Genomic DNA, 15480 nt, shown 5'->3' with positions numbered 1-15480 from the left:
GGTTGACTGACATACAAACCCATCAACCAGGAACTGTGTTTCTGTTAGTCAAGATTTCTGTGACTCACCTGAGTCAAATCGTGCACCAGTGGACCGCTGAGGACACAGAGGGATTAGAGCGGTCCCTGACAAGGAGTTCCCATGTAACTCCAAGACGACGATTTGATCGCTTTCTCAGGCTGTGTGAACCGCCTGCTTCACATGCACAGTGAAGATGCCTGGGCTGTACGACTCCCCTCTACCCCTCATAAATCCCGCGTCTACAGTTACAGATGGAGAGAAGCAAATGCCAGTAGGAGAGTCACCTGGGCAGGCCCAGTGCTGTCCCCTCGACAGGGCTGGAACCACACCCTTGTTCCAGACGAGTGTGAGTGTGATGGCACCCAGGGGGCTGGCAGGCCCTCCACGCCCTGCTCCCTGCGATGGAAGCTGCTGCTCAGCAGCCTGGCCTACGCAGGGACGTGGGCCGGGCCACCGAGCCGCTGCGCCTCCCGTGGCGCGGTCCTCCCCCAGCACGTCTTCTGCTTTCTCACTGCAGAAGGCACATGGCTCTACGCGAGCTTCATTGCCCTTTTATGGTAGAAAAATGAATTGCCTGCCCAGCAGTGGAGCTGAGAGATGACAGAACGGAAAGTTGTCATTTGTTGTGGTTTTGGCAGCAAGCAAGTGTTCTCCTCTCAGCCACCCCTGGATGGATAGTGCACGCCTGGCATTCGGCAAGGGAAAAGCACAGCCCCAGCCACACAGCTCCCCAGCGAGAGCCTAGCCTGCACAGCGACACACTTACTGAGGAATGGCATCAAGCCTCATTTTTATGAAAATGCACCTTTTACAAAACAAGGCATCAAAAGGTTTGTGTTTTTGAGTCCCAGGAAACATGGTTCCAATCAGATCACATCTGAGGAACAGACCTCACTTCCTTGTTCAACGAGGATGTGGGCCTGGAGCTGGGCAGCGAAGTGACCTCATTCTGGAGGAGGAGCTGTGGCTCTCCCTGCAGCCCAGCCAACCTGGGCCCTGTCTCCTGGATGGCTCAGGGGGACAGGGGAGGTACCATCAGCCCCAGATAAACGCAGCTCCTGGGAAAACACACCGATATCCAAGTCCCTGTGGTAATAACAGCAGTTGGTACCACAGGGCCGTAAATAGTTTGCATTTCTGTCAGGAGGCCCACAGGAAAAAAGCAGGCCTCCCAACAGCTGGGAAAACACGCTGTAAGAGGAAAATTTGGCAAATCTCTGTATGCACATCAGAGTTAGGGAAATCAGGCCCATCTGAGTGAGAAATTAAGCTTAATCCAACATGCTTTCGGCTGGAAAACAAGTCTTTTTAAATGTGTGGGGAAAAAACTCTGATGGTTACGTGGTTTCTTCCACGTTTAAAAAGCACCCAGGACTAAAAACAGCAAACACGCCAGTGTGGAGACACCGCAGAGCAGCAGCAGCTGCTGAAGGACGCGCCTGGCCTCTCGTTGGGCCCCCTTCCCAACACCCCTTCGACTCATGGGGGGCTGTGCACTGGGGAAGCCCCACCGCAGGGAGGAGCCTCCGGGACAACTGGGCTGATCGCGTCCACTGCTGGCCCCGAGCAGGCACCTCCACCGTCCCTCCTGCCCGCTGCTGCCCCTCCCCGGCAGCCCCCGATCAGCCCTCAGAAGACCGTGTTTCTTCAGGCCATCCAACCCCACTGAGACCTCCTGGAGAAGGAAGCACAAGCACTCGAGGCACTACGTAAACAAAGCAGCCTCGGGACTGAAGGGCCTGTTAACTTAGGGCCGTGGGAGCACCGTGTGACCCAGGCCTTGGGTCACCATGTCACCAGAAACGCCACTTTACGATAACACCATTGACAAGACTGCCCAGATCCCCTAACGATCTGTACTTCAGCCCTCCCCACCTCCCACTCCCTCCCTCATGGCGCTCAAGGTCCACCCTTCTGGCACTGTGATCACTAACATCCGGGCTGTCAACAGCTCCCTGGAGTGCCCAGAACCAGACCCACTGTCCCCACTCTGCCCTGCGAAGCCCTCGCAATCTGGGGTCTGCATCTCTTCCCAGTCCACGTCCTCCTGTTCCGTCACACCGCCTGCTGGCTGGCCACTCACGTTGCTTCGCTCACGTCAGAGGCCCGGTCCCCTGCTCCACCCACTAGGCCGCAGTCAGGCCGAGACCCTGCTCCTGCACAAGCGTTTCCTGATGGTGTGCTCACCCAACTCTGGGAGCAGCTGCCGTCACAGCTCCCATCCTCGCGGGGCTGGCCTCCCCTGCTCAGAGCTCAGGAGGGCTGTGGCTGCCCCTGTTGCGTTTCTTCAGGCCTGGCAGCGCTCAGTCAGTATCTGAATGACCAGATCTGACCAGAGCCCCACAGGGCAGAGTCCCACCTGCCCTGCCACAAGTCTAGGCTGAGGGGGTGGCTCACAAACGTGTTAAGAGAAGAGGGAAAAAATGCCAGAGACGATTAGGGGCAAGACCCTGTGGGGGCTTCTACATGGTGACCAGACAAAAGTTTTTAAGAAGGACTGAATCCAGAGAAAGAGAGGGAAGGACCCACAAGGGTGCCACCTGGAAAAAAAAGACCCAAGCTGGCAGAGATAAGGTCAGGTCAGAGCGGGTGCTGGCCTCGGAGAGAATTAAAAGGCCAGAGGGCTGTGGTAACAACACAGGGAGCAACAGATGTTTTTAGCAGCAAAATGTGACAGAAGAGGGGAGAGAAAGGCAAAAGGACAAGCTGTTGTCAAAGACAAGAGGAAAAAAACCGTGATCTGTTTCACTCTCTTTGGGCTAAAATGTGGATCAGCTTATCAGACATAGGGAGCTTCTGAAACTTAAAATGCTTTGCATATTCATGCTTCTGATGGGAAATAAAACTGAAAAGTGCTTTTATGGGGCTACAGGGATCTGGTCTGAGAAATTCTCTTAGCCTACTTCTCTTTGAAAACCAAATGTCAATGCCAGTTTGAAAGTCCTCAGTATTCTAGAAATCAGAGCCTCTGGACTGGAAGGACACTCAAAAGGTCATCTGGTCTCCCTCCTGGCCTCAAGAGTGGACTGCAGGTTGCAAGGCATCCCAAAGGAAGAGAATCTGTTGAGGGCTGTGCCTGAGCCTCTGGCAGGGCTCTGCACCAGGCCCCAGGACCCTATTTCACTGGTTACGGGATGGCCCAGTAACCGATTCAGGATTCCTGACAGGCAGCTCAAGTCTGTTTTCCCAGGGAGGCTGGAAAACATCAGGGTTCCACCAGGTGTACAGAAGAATCTCACACCTACAGAGAAACCCCACACACGCAACCCTCACTCCTCGGGGATGATGAGCCCTTTAATCTTCCCACAAACAGCTGCTGACATTGTCCTGTTATGTCACGAATTGTCCTCATCTCTTAAGGAAGTGACTACGCCATGAAATAGAACACTTCAGTGAAGGGTCTCACCCGTTTCCAAGAGTGAGGTACCCTCAAAGCAGCAAAGCAAAGTAGGTCAGAGCACAGACACAGAATTCAAACCCATCTAGATTTCTATTGTTTTTCAAATCGCCTTGTTATGAAAAAACAGAAATACACACAACCATAAATAATATAATGAACCGCATGTATCCATCACTCGTGTTTATAAACTACTAGCTCGTGACCTATCTTGGCTCCCCTAAACTCTGTCTGCTCTGCCATTCTCCCTCTTCCAGTACAATTTCCAAGCAAATCACAGACTATACATCACTTCATTTATAAATATTTCAGTTTGTATCTCTAAAAGACAAGGACTCTTAAAAAAACCAACCTATCATACCAAAAGCACACCTAAAAACACACAAATAATGGTAAGAAAACCCCAGATTTGATTCCTGATGTCGACACCTGCTGGCTACATGACTTTGAGGGGACCAGGGGCAGAAAGCCCCTCAAACCCAGCAGGAGCTCTACTGGCAGGCACCAGGACTTCTGCGGTCTCAACACTGATGCTTCTGGGGCTTCCCTGGTGGCTCAGGTGGTAAAGAATCCGCCTGCAATGCGGGAGACCTGGGTTCAATCCCTGGGTTGGGAAGATCCCCTGGAGAAGGGAAAGGCTACCCACTCCAGTATCCTGGCCTGGAGAAGTCCATGGACAGTACAGTCCGCCGTCACCTCAAGGAGCCCTGGCAGGACGGGCTCTGACCCTCAGCAGGGCAGTGCACCAGCTTTCGCCTGGGCTCCTCCCACTGACCTCGGCGGACTGCCCTTGGTTTCCTAGCCGCTGCTCTGAGTTATCAACGTGGTTCCCAGTCCATCTTCTCAAGGGACACTAGCATGTAATACAGACGCAGAGCACACAGCTGCCATGCGGCTTCCAGAGACGGCAGAGCTGGCTCCTTAGCCTGTTACACTGGAGACGAAGGGCAGTGGGTGACGTGGGTCTGGGTGGTCGATCCCACCTGGCCTCTGGGGACAAGAGAGGTCCTTCTCATTCTCGGTATGTTTGTCTCAAAGTCAGGGAGGACACTGAAGAGTAAAAGACCATTTACATTCTCTGCGACCACAGAGCAATCAGAAAATGACCTTGAATTCAACAGTAAACACAAGAAATTCCACCCAGAGGCAGCTTCAGCAGAGGCTCCATTCTGATTTTGCCTGAACATTCCTCTCTGCTGCCTCGTCCCTTGCCTACATTCCTTCTCCCTGACACAGACACCCAGGAGGATACAGGGTGTTTTCGTGCTTGTGTTATTACCATAGCAACAATTTCTCTTCTACCTGGAAGGCTGGAAGCCCTGCAGCGCTCTGTGCTGAGAATGCAAAGGGGGGACACTACCGCTCTGCACTCCAACACATATGCAACCCCCTCCCTTCTCAAGGACATCACGACGAGGATCACTAAAATTAAGATGCTGACAGCCAGTAACACACAATGAGTGTAAAGACAAAAAGGAGGCAAGGGACTCTATAAAAGGGTATTTTGTAGATTATCAATTCTTGAAGAATTTTTAACAGGAGGCCTTTTTTTAAAAAAAAAAACATGAGATTTCTAAAGGCTCTGACTTGAAATGCATCTTTCCTTTGATGAGGCCACAGGCACAGAAAAATGCATTAAGTGATATTAGCAAAATGTCTGAAAGCACTAAACAAGTACTGTGGTTTCCAGCAAGAGAGGCACTTGAGAGCTTCTGATGCCCGAACGGTGCCTGAACAGAGGGAGGCTGTTAGCAGTCTGATAAGCAATGGCCAAAGGCGGCCAGAAAATCCACGAAAAAGGGTCAGAGTTTCTATTTAATGAAGTGCGCAAACAAACCTGTTAATCCACAGCATCTTTTTAAGTACCACAGTGTATTTTAGTAGAGACCAAAACAACCATAGACAGACAAGGAGCTGTGTCTTCTGCTAAAGGACAGTAAGAGGACAGGCAAGCAGCCCCCACCTCCAGGCCTGCCGGCCGCATTGCACGTGGGGGTGACGGCCAAGACACAAAGGGCAGCGCACTCCTACGAAGACCATGACCGACGACTGGGCCATGGAGGCGAACCACGATTGTTAAAAATCTTCCCTCTGTGACTAACTGAGTTCTCCAGCAAAACGTACTATCTGTTTTGTCTCCAGGCCTTTCCCACACTCAACTCTTTGAATATCGTTCCCTGGGAGGCCAATCCTTCTGAACAGGGATAAACAAAAAATCAACAAGAAACCTGAAGGGAGGGGACCCGGCAGTGGAGCGGCTGAGACACGGAGGGCAAACCCACGAGCAGCCTGCTTCAAGGCACAGCTCTCCCCAGGGCGGAACGGGGCTCTCCTCTCAACCTCAATGCTGTGGGCTCAAGCGACAGCAGTCATTTGACAGAACAGACTGGTCAGCAAAAAATTTAGCTTCAAAAACCTATCCCCTCTCCACTGTGGCATGCTAGTAAGAAATGAAATTTTATGAGTACATGATTTGAAAAATTAAGTGGTGGTGTTCAGTCGCTACGTCGTGTCTGACTCTTAGCGACCCCATGGCCTGCAGCCCACCAGGCTTCTCTGTCCTCCACTATCTCCCAGAGTTTGCTCAAATTCATGTCCATGGAGTCAGTGATGCTATCGGAGGTAAGTGAGGAGTCCTCTTTTGGCCCTCTGACGGGACTTTACAACTGTCCCCATTAGGAGAACTCTGTGATTCTGCGGTAGCAGGTTCTACAAACCTGGGGGAGGAAGCGCCTCCTGTCTAGGAGTTCCTTTGCTCACCTGAGTCTGCCCGTCACCTGCACACACTCGGCATCAGTCTCCGCCTTCCCTGAAGGGCAGCGGCTGCTTTACTGAGACAACTGACGGCCAGCGGGGCAAGCACCTCAGTTACATTGTGTCGTTTAATGCAAACCAACCGCCCCCACCCCCACCAGGCCCCAGGTACAGATTTATATAGAGATACAACTGACAGCCATTTACAAAAGCTCCATCAAACAGGTGCAACTGTTCTCATTTTACAGATAAAGGAAATGTGGCTCAGGGAGATGACATATCTACCTAGGTCATGATGCCGAAAAGAGGAAGAGCCCGGATTAACCAAGAGAGGTTTAAGAGCAAAAGCCTCGTGTTAACCACTCCTCCAGACTGTCTGCTTAGCTGCCTCATGAACAAAGGCTAGGGCACCCAGCAAAGGACTGGCCCTGGAGCAGGGCGTGGAAGAACACTTCTCATGCCAACTGTTTCAAAAAGAACTCTCAAAACAGAGAATTTACCAATACAGCTCAGCAAAAAAAGTACTCATCCCACACAATGCTGACACAGGAGAAAGGAAAGGCTCTTCATCCTGAACTGAACAGGAAGTTCTGTGATCTGTCCCCTAGAAGGTGGCCAACATCTTAACCATTTAAAATGGCTTCATTAAGAAGCGCTGAATGTTCTCCGAGGGCAGGACAGAGCAATGCCCATTTCCTGGGTGCAAGGAAGGTCAGCAAATACCCAAGGCCCAGGCTGCTGTTCAGGCCCCGAAGTCTACCATGAGAGCTCAGTGTCTGGACCACCTTGGCTCTGAAATGCATGTCACCACCTGTTGGAAAGTCAGCAGCTGACTTCCGAGTGTCGAGGGGAGAGATCCGAGGGGCTGTGCCAGCCCCCGCTGAGAAAGCTGAGACGGCAGCGCTGCTGGTGCCCGCTCACCAGGCCTGTAACTTTGGACACCTCACGGGTGCTGTCCCAGCCCGCCGCAGAAGCAAATACGCAGCAAAGGGAGTCTCGTGAACGTTTTCTCAGTGGATGTAAAAGTTATGCTGACACTATACAATGTACTATTACGTGTACAATGGCATTGTATCTAAAAAAGTTACATACAGACTTAATTAAAAAATACTTTATTGCCAAAGAATGTTTAACCATCACCTGAGCCTTCAGCGGGTCATAATCCTTGTGTGATAGTAATATCAAAGATCACTGACCACAGATCACCATAACAAATATAATAATAAAAGTCTGAAATAAGGCAAGAATTATTAAAATATGCCACAGAGACACAAAGTGAGCAAATGCTGTTGGAAAAACAGCAACAGACTTGCTCAATGCAGGGCTGACAGAAGCCTTCCATTTGTAAAAAATAAAAAAATAAAAAACTGCAGTATCTGTGAAGTGTAATAAAATGAGGTATGACTGTATAAGAATAAAAACTATTTCTGTACAGTTGAGGGGAAGCAAAAATAAATGTTTTATTCATATTGGCATTTTAGTGTAATGCAAGCATATTTTTACCTTTCCCTATTTTGGGTATATATCTATCTCCTTTTAAAATAACTACTGCAAACAACAGCAGAGATGGTATTTATTCAAGTTTTATTAGGGAAGGCAGAGTAGGAAGAGGTAAGCAATATTTGCCTTTATTCTTCCTGGAAACACACAAACACACATCCCTAACTGGAAGATGTGGCTTCTCAAACACAGTGTTTAATGTGCTAAGATGTCAAGTAAAGAAGTGTGTGGATTTGAGACACTATGATGAACAGACTCACTATGCTATTCACTATGGGGAATTTTAAAAACTGGAAGCTGACAAAAATATTAAGACAAAGAGAGTTAAATCCTGAAACCTCGCTGTTTTAATGCCAGCTCTGCTCAGCGCTCAGCGGGGGATGGCTCACAGGGATGGCCTTTGGGATCCACTCTGGGCTGTGTGTGGTGGCAGGGAGGCCCCACTTTGGGTTCTCAGCACCACCACTTTCCCTCGATGGACACTGCCTTGGATGCCTCTGGGACCAATGGGAGACCAGGGCCTCACAAAGCACCCTTCCTGTCACACCTGCACACCGCTGCAGCCTGAGCTCTTAAGTGGTTCAGCCGGAGCCCCCGGGGTCTGAAGGAAGTGACACCTCGGGAGAAGCAGGGGCAGCTGAACGCTGAGGAGGAGTTCCCACCCCACCTCACTCCTGTGCACTTGCATCATGCAGCGTGGACTTCCACGCCAGTAGATGAGCCCTCATCTCGTGATTTAAAAATCCTTTTGTTATCCAGACATTTGGTTCTTCTCAACATTACTCCCTGAATAAAGGTCCTCCCTGAGAATCCTCCTGAACAAGAGGATCAGGCTTCATTCACATCTAGATAAATGTAAAGGCCTGTGCTCAGCACAGGGGTCAGCTGACTGGCTGGACCTCAAATTACAGTGTGGCCAGTAAGTGCCAACCGTCCACTGTCACAGCTGGAACTGCCCTGGCACTGACAGCTGGTCCGGGTTCATTTACATTCTCTCCATGCAGCCACTGAGCTACTGCAGGCGGCTGCAGATGTCTGTTTTTTAGCAACAAACTGGTTCACTGCAGATGTGAATTTTGGTGATATTCTACTGCTGTCGAGTCAGTTAACGCTGAATGCTACCAAGGACAGGATGGGGCCTGGAAAGCATGAAAAAAGATGAGCAGAGAAGAAGCTGGCAGGTGAGAAAGCTACATAAAAACAAGGGTAAGTGACACTGGGAAAAGATGAGAGCTTACACAATCACGTTTACATTCTTGGGCTCCACTAAAAGACATCAAGCAAAGGGGTCTCAATGGTTATTCTGATTAAAGTCCCACCACCAGCCATCTCCTCAACAGCACCAGCTTCATAAGTATTCCTAAACCTACCTTTCCAGAAAGCTCTACTTACACCTCTGAATTTAGAGAGCAAAGTCATGATTCTAGACCGGTAGAAAGAGGCCCCACAGGGAAATTTCTGACCCTAAAAAATATTCCAGAAGCATCACTTTCAAATCTCTTAATTTAATACCCCACAGTCCCAACTCAAACACATCCAATCCACTCCTAAAAGCAGCATGTTAAAAACAAACTGATGAATTCTTTATCTGAGAATACACAGGACGCTGAGGGCCTTGACAATGGCATTCCATCACATCAATGAAACAAAGACTCTCTCCACATTTCATCAAAGATACAGTGTCTTATTCTTTCAGGATCTCAGGGGAATGATTCCAGGCATTCAAGCCCTCCTCCAGATAATGCATTCATATAAACGCCTCATCTCAGAGTGACAAGCTCCTGGAAATTTAACTGGAGTTCAGATTACTGGCAGTGACAGTGCAATAGGGGAGCAGATGCCCTTAGTCTCAAAAGGGCCAAACTGGCTTGTGGCTCATTTATTGAAGAGGAGGAATCCTCAAGGACCAATGGCTGGTTCAGCCATCTAGCTGAAGAGAAAGTACGTCATCAGGAGAACAGGTACAAGTGAAAAAGGTAACAGCATCTGCCCTAACAACAATGACATCTCTGATATTAAATCCTGAATGAGCAGAGAGTGGTCCGCTTTGGTACTAAACCTAAAAGAATTCTGTAAGTTCTTCCAAGACTGTTTCGCTGACACACACACTTTTGAAATGCCCAAGAGAAAACCTTTCCTCGTGGAGTGTTAGTGCCACCTTGTGGCCAATCTCTCCATGGCTCCTGGAGGAGGAAATGGCACCCCACCGCAGTATTCTTGCCTGGGAAATCCATGGACAGAGGGGCCTGGAGGGCTGCACGCCACGGGGTCACGAAGAGTGGAACGCGACTGAGCACGCACATGCACACAGTAACAATTCACTTTTAAGTTCTCCCTTCTTTTCAAAGGACAGGTGGCAAGTTCTTGGTAAGTATTAACTGCTAACTGGCTGTCACTGTCCCTTGAGAGAGCTTTCCCTTCATCTTTCACACTGGGCCAGACGCGAGTCTAGAACGTGAATGCGCCTGTGCTCAGGTGAGGGTCGAGTCCTGGAGCACACTGCAGTGGACAGACTGTGTGATGCAGCCTCTTCACTGTAGAGCACCACTGAGGGACGTCAAGAGTTGTGAACCACTGGAGAGATTATTTTCAACTTAGATAGCAAGACTCTTAAGGTCATACTTTCCCTAAACTCACCCATGAATTGCCTCCGGTGACCTAACTCCTACAGGGCCTCACTCCAGCCCCCTCGAGTTTCCACATTCCATTCTGTTTTTCCCCAGGACTCCCTCCTTTCAATGTTTCTTATTCCTGACTCCAAAACCCTCCTACAGCCTAGATCTCCCCTGTGCTCCTGACCGTAGTCACGTTCCAAATAAATACTGAGCACCTGATGTGTGCCAGGCCCTGGGAAAAGGACACTTACTGAATACTTCCACTCTCAAAACTCAACACGTCCAAAACAGAGTTGATCACCTCTCCTGGAACCTTTTTCTAATCTATTTCCAATTCTGTGTGAATAGTTCATCATCCACTCAGAGGTTCAAACCAGAAAAATGAGTCATCCAGGTTTCTCCCCACCCCCACAGTCAAACCACCTCTTTCTAATCCTATCTCCCTACCGTCTCTCCTCTTCTCCACTCCCACTGTTAGCTCTGGTTCTCATGATCTGTACCAGTCAGAATGTGCTAGGTTTGCTGCTGGAACAAACTCAAAATTCAATAGCTCAAAACAAACTTATTTCTACATGTCTATCTTGGCAGAAGGAAAAGACAGTGAAAGATATGCTCTCTCTCCTTTTGAAATTGGGGTAACAACAACATAACATGGATTCTACCTTATTAAGGGCAGATTGAAAGACTGAAGGCAGGAGCAGGGGACGACAGAGGATGAGATGGTTGGATGGTATCACTAACTCAATGAATATGAGTTTGAGCAAACTCCAGGAGACGGTGAAGGACAGGGAAGCCTGGTGTGCTGCAGTCCTTGGGATTGCAAAAAGGAAGCCACAACTAAGTGACTGGACAACTACCTCATCAACACATTTTAAGCATACAGTTCAGTACGTTAACTACACGGACACTGCTGTGTGGCACATCTCTAAAACTTCCGCATTTTGTGCGACTGAAGTTCAGGTAACTCGTGTCTCCTGCACTGGCCTGCAGATTCCTAATCACTGGACTGCCAGGGTTGTCCTAGACTGGCCTTTCATGGGGAAAAACCTTCACCAATCTATCAGGCAATAGATTATGGAAGACTCTCAACCTTCTCTGGATGCCCCTTCTCTAGACTTATGCGTGTACATTTCCAGTTTAGAGAGGTTTTCTGTTTTGGGGAGTCTGCCATCTCTTGCTCCCTCTGGTGTCTGTCTGCAGTACTGCAGGTTCTCTGGAGCTGCTGTGAGACGCCCAGCTTTTTCTTCTTAGCAGCCTTTATGTGAGCTTCCCAGATGGCGCGGTGGGTGAACAATCTATATGCAATTAGGGTTAGGGTTAGGGTTCAATCCCTAGGTCAGGAACATCCCCTGGAAGAGGGCATGGCAACCCTCTCCAGCATTCTTGCCTGTAGAATCCCATGGACAGAGGAGCCTGGAGGGCTATGGTCCATGGGGTCACAAAGAGTCAGACATGACTGAAGCAACTGAGCAAGCAGCCCTTGGGCATCCAGAGTATGGTGGGTCTCATTAGTGCTCTGAGTTGGGCAAGAGAGAAACGAGCCCTGTAAAGAGCTCTCCACTCCCCAAAACCTGGAACGTTGGATATGTATGTCCCACTTTTCGTTTCCCCTCGAGGCAAAAGCCACAGAGATGTAACGGCCTCTGTCTGCGACACTACGAGCTTTGGGAACAGCAGCAAGCCTCTCAGCTCTCTTTTGTTCCCAGAGGCCTCCAGGCATCTAGAGTATGCAGGGCCCTGTCAGGGCTGAATCAAGTCAGACAGAAACCAGTCCCCTGGGCAGTAACCCAAAAAACTGGAACACTGGATGCACGTTCCAACTCTTCCCCTCTCCAAGCAGAGGCTGGGAACTGGGGTTTTCTCCTGCTCTCTCTACACTAAGCCAAGGAAAGTGGCAAAGGTGAGCGAACGTTTGCTAGCCCAAACCACTGCCTTTGTCCTCGGTGATTTGAAACCTGGTGCTCCCTCCTGGCCGTGCTTAGACTCAGGAAAGGTACAAGCCAGCCCCTTGGGGAAGTTCTCTGAGAAGTCTGAGTATCAGATGTATGTCCCAGTCTGCTCGTCACCTCCCCAAGGGGATGTGAGGAGTTGGGCGTTTCCTCCATGTGTGCTGCATGTGCTAGGGGAAGGACTCTGGGGGTGAGTTCCATTAATTTCCCTACCAGCTGACTGCGCTGTCTGGAGTACAGGAGCCATGTAACTGGTTTCAAGATTTCTCACAAGGGTCTGGTCCATGTATTGCTAAATCAAGTGTTTCTGGGGAGGAGGAGAGTTTGGGGCTACCTATTCCATCCCCTTGCTGACATCACTTCTAAGCGCATGTTTTACCATGCTTCCTGCAAGTGACCTCTCATCCACACTCACACTGCATTGGCCCACAGAAACTCTCCAAGTTCAGCAGGGGGTGTACGTTCCTCCCACAGAGAGGAAGCAAAATACTCGTTTTTTCTGCCTAGGGTCTTAAGAGCCAGCCTGAAGGAGGCTTCTGCTGACATCCCAGGTTGGATGATCTCAGATACTCACGGGGCACTATTTCAGACTCCCACGTACCCTGACACCTTCCTGTAACTGTCTTTGGCCTTCCAAATCGTACACAAGCACTTTCACTGGCAGAATCTAATCTGGCATCATACCAGGAAATGTAATTTCTAGCTCAAGCTTAGCAATTCATGGAGACTCCCGAGGTGAGCAGGTGACAGCGATGTGCAGCTCTCACCTAGATCACTCAACAGCCAGACCAACTTCTGCTGTTTCAGCCCCAGCCCCCACCTCAGGATGGTGCCGAAGGCCTGCATGCACGGCCCCGGCCCCTCCCAGCTCATGAGCCTGAGCCCATCTTGTCACACTCGCAGTACCAGTCGCCTCCAGGAGGGGACTGCCTCCTGGACCCAGAACATTCCACACCTTCACTTTCACGTCACTCCCACCCTGCCCTTCCTGCGGCTGCCGCCTCCTTGCTCTCTGTGCCCTAGCTCAGGCCCCGCCTTCCCAAGCGTTCTAGTGGTGGACACACGGGGACCACGCAGGACAGTCAACCACTCTGCTTTCTTAGTTCCAAGATGCCAGAGACTACAGCCTGGGATGGGAACAAATTACTAAATGGATACATCAACTGTAAGAAAATATCCAGATTTTACACAGAAATATTAATGTTGAAAACAAAATGGGTAATTAGTCTGTCAGTCTAGCTTCTTCTTCCTTTTCCAATATCCACTTTCATTTCTTCACTTTCCAAAAGGGCAGAGGGTGGGGGAGATTTTAACATTCAACTCTCCTCATTCTATTTCAGAAAAATGGCTGAAAATATACTTGCCTAGGTAGATGCCAATACAATATTCCTTAAAAACTTTTAAGTGGCTTATATAAACGGTTGACAAATTTCAAGACACTCTCAGCTCACGAAGTAGGAGTCAAAGAAGAAAGACTTTCAGCAGCAAGGTGATTGGACAGCTTTGGTCTCACCCTACACGACCAGTCCATATGAGAACAGCTGAGGAAGTCATCTACCAAATGTGACAGAGATGCCACCATGGTGCCCAGTTCTGTTAATCAAAGAAATACCATGTGGACTTCGAAGGTGGCAGGCTGTGTGAATGCACATGTGAAAAGAAGCGTTTGAGCACAACAGGATGGTGAGAGAGCAAGCAAGAAAAATACTAGCACAGTGGAAACACAAAATCCTTCACGTTCTACACTACAGTATCTGCCCTTGAGGAAGATGGCATAAACCAGGGATCCAGAGCTATGTGATTAAATTCTGTAGGTGGCCCCTACCTCTGAGACAAAGTCAACCACCTCACAAGGTACCAAATTAATCTGCTTTCATGCAAAGGAGAGCACTCCGATCCTCCTCAGGGGTCAGCATGCAGAGGACCAGCAGGGACTGTGCCACTAAGGCAGTCTATAATACCAAATTCAAATGTGAGTCTAGAAAAGGCATTTGCCACCCTACCTTTCGACAGCGAGGATTGGGACAACTGAACCTCTTCACGTCACTGTCCAGGAGAGCAGGAAAGCTGCAGGAGGGGCACCTAGAATCAGAGCAGCAGAAGGAGGTTATTCAGAACACTGAAGTCTGACTGTTCATTCTAAGATGGAGTATTCAGCTGGAGAGTCACACCTCCCTTTACTCCTTACTTTTCATTAAAACACAGACGGAGGCTCTCTGTGCTGGCTCTCACCAGGAAAGCAGGTGCCATTCTGAGTCCCGCCTCAGTGCAAACCACTCAGTAAACATACCCTTCTGAGAACTCTACACATGTCACCTCTTTTGGCTCAATGCACAAGGACTACAGCTAGAAGCCAGATGATTAAGAGGTGCCATGGAATGGAGGTAAAAATCTGAATTGCAGATTTTTCCATTAATAAAATTATCCTCTTATTTCAAAGCAAGAAATGCCAGAAAACCTGCAGCTAGGACTCTGCCACAGAATTTCACTGTCAAAATAAAAGGGCCCAGGGCAGTGTAAGTCTTCCTAATGGGGAACGAGTTGACAGATGACATTCTCTGACTCTCAGAACTCACCTGACAAGCTCATCAGCGTAGGCTGCTGCAACTTCTTCCTCTGCTTTTCGCTCATAGTATTTATACAGGATGGTCTGGGGAAGCACCTTCTCCAGTTCACTGGCTGGGAATGAGCATGTGCAGCTGCCCTCCATACAGCTGAGCTCTGACTAGAATGACACCGCCAGGAGAAGAAGGGGGAAAAAATTTAACCCAAGTTTTTAGAAGCACACACACAAATTTCAGTGGTTAAATGCATCTTGCAATGGAAAGAAAATAAACAGTGGTTCAGAACCAGACTCCGAGACGGTAAAGGTCCCCTCTTTGAGAAAGCACTCTCAAAATAAGAAAACCATGAAATAAAAACACAAAGTCCATCTTTAATTCCACCTGAGGACCTCTACGAGCCTAAACCAGAATATATCAAGATGGGAAGTAGATGAGGATGGGTAAATGGCTTAGCAGATTAAGAGAGGAAAGTTACAGCTCAGGTCTGAAAAGAAGGTACTCAAGATAAGCAAGCTGACTCTCTCTCTAGTTCCTGGAAAAGGTGGAGGTCCAAACCTCTCACACGGCAGAGGTGAGTGGGAGGAGGGGCAGGGACTGACACAATGCTACTGCACACTCCAGAGAGGACAGCACAGTGTATACACGACTCTTCTGAAGTGCACCGGGAAATTAAACAGTCG

General features: G+C 49.2%; 1 protein-coding gene across 7 annotated transcripts in view; it reads right to left on the bottom strand.

The window, feature by feature from the left end:
* The window catches only part of RNF216 (ring finger protein 216), a 119784-nt gene that overhangs the window by 62380 nt on the left and 41924 nt on the right, over positions 1–15480 (bottom strand). For all 7 annotated transcript variants that reach the window (XM_061402249.1, XM_061402256.1, XM_061402254.1 and 4 more), the window contains 2 exons: positions 14813–14961; positions 14240–14318 (listed from right to left, as the gene is read on the bottom strand). In XM_061402249.1, coding sequence (XP_061258233.1) covers positions 14240–14318; positions 14813–14961 — 228 coding nt within the window. The remainder of the gene's footprint in view (positions 1–14239; positions 14319–14812; positions 14962–15480) is intronic.

Source organism: Bos javanicus, chromosome 25, assembly GCF_032452875.1.
Source record: "Bos javanicus breed banteng chromosome 25, ARS-OSU_banteng_1.0, whole genome shotgun sequence".
In the NCBI taxonomy this organism is placed as follows: domain Eukaryota; kingdom Metazoa; phylum Chordata; class Mammalia; order Artiodactyla; family Bovidae; genus Bos; species Bos javanicus.
The sequence above is the reverse complement of the archived record's forward strand: the minus strand, read 5'-3'. Positions and strand labels throughout refer to the sequence as shown.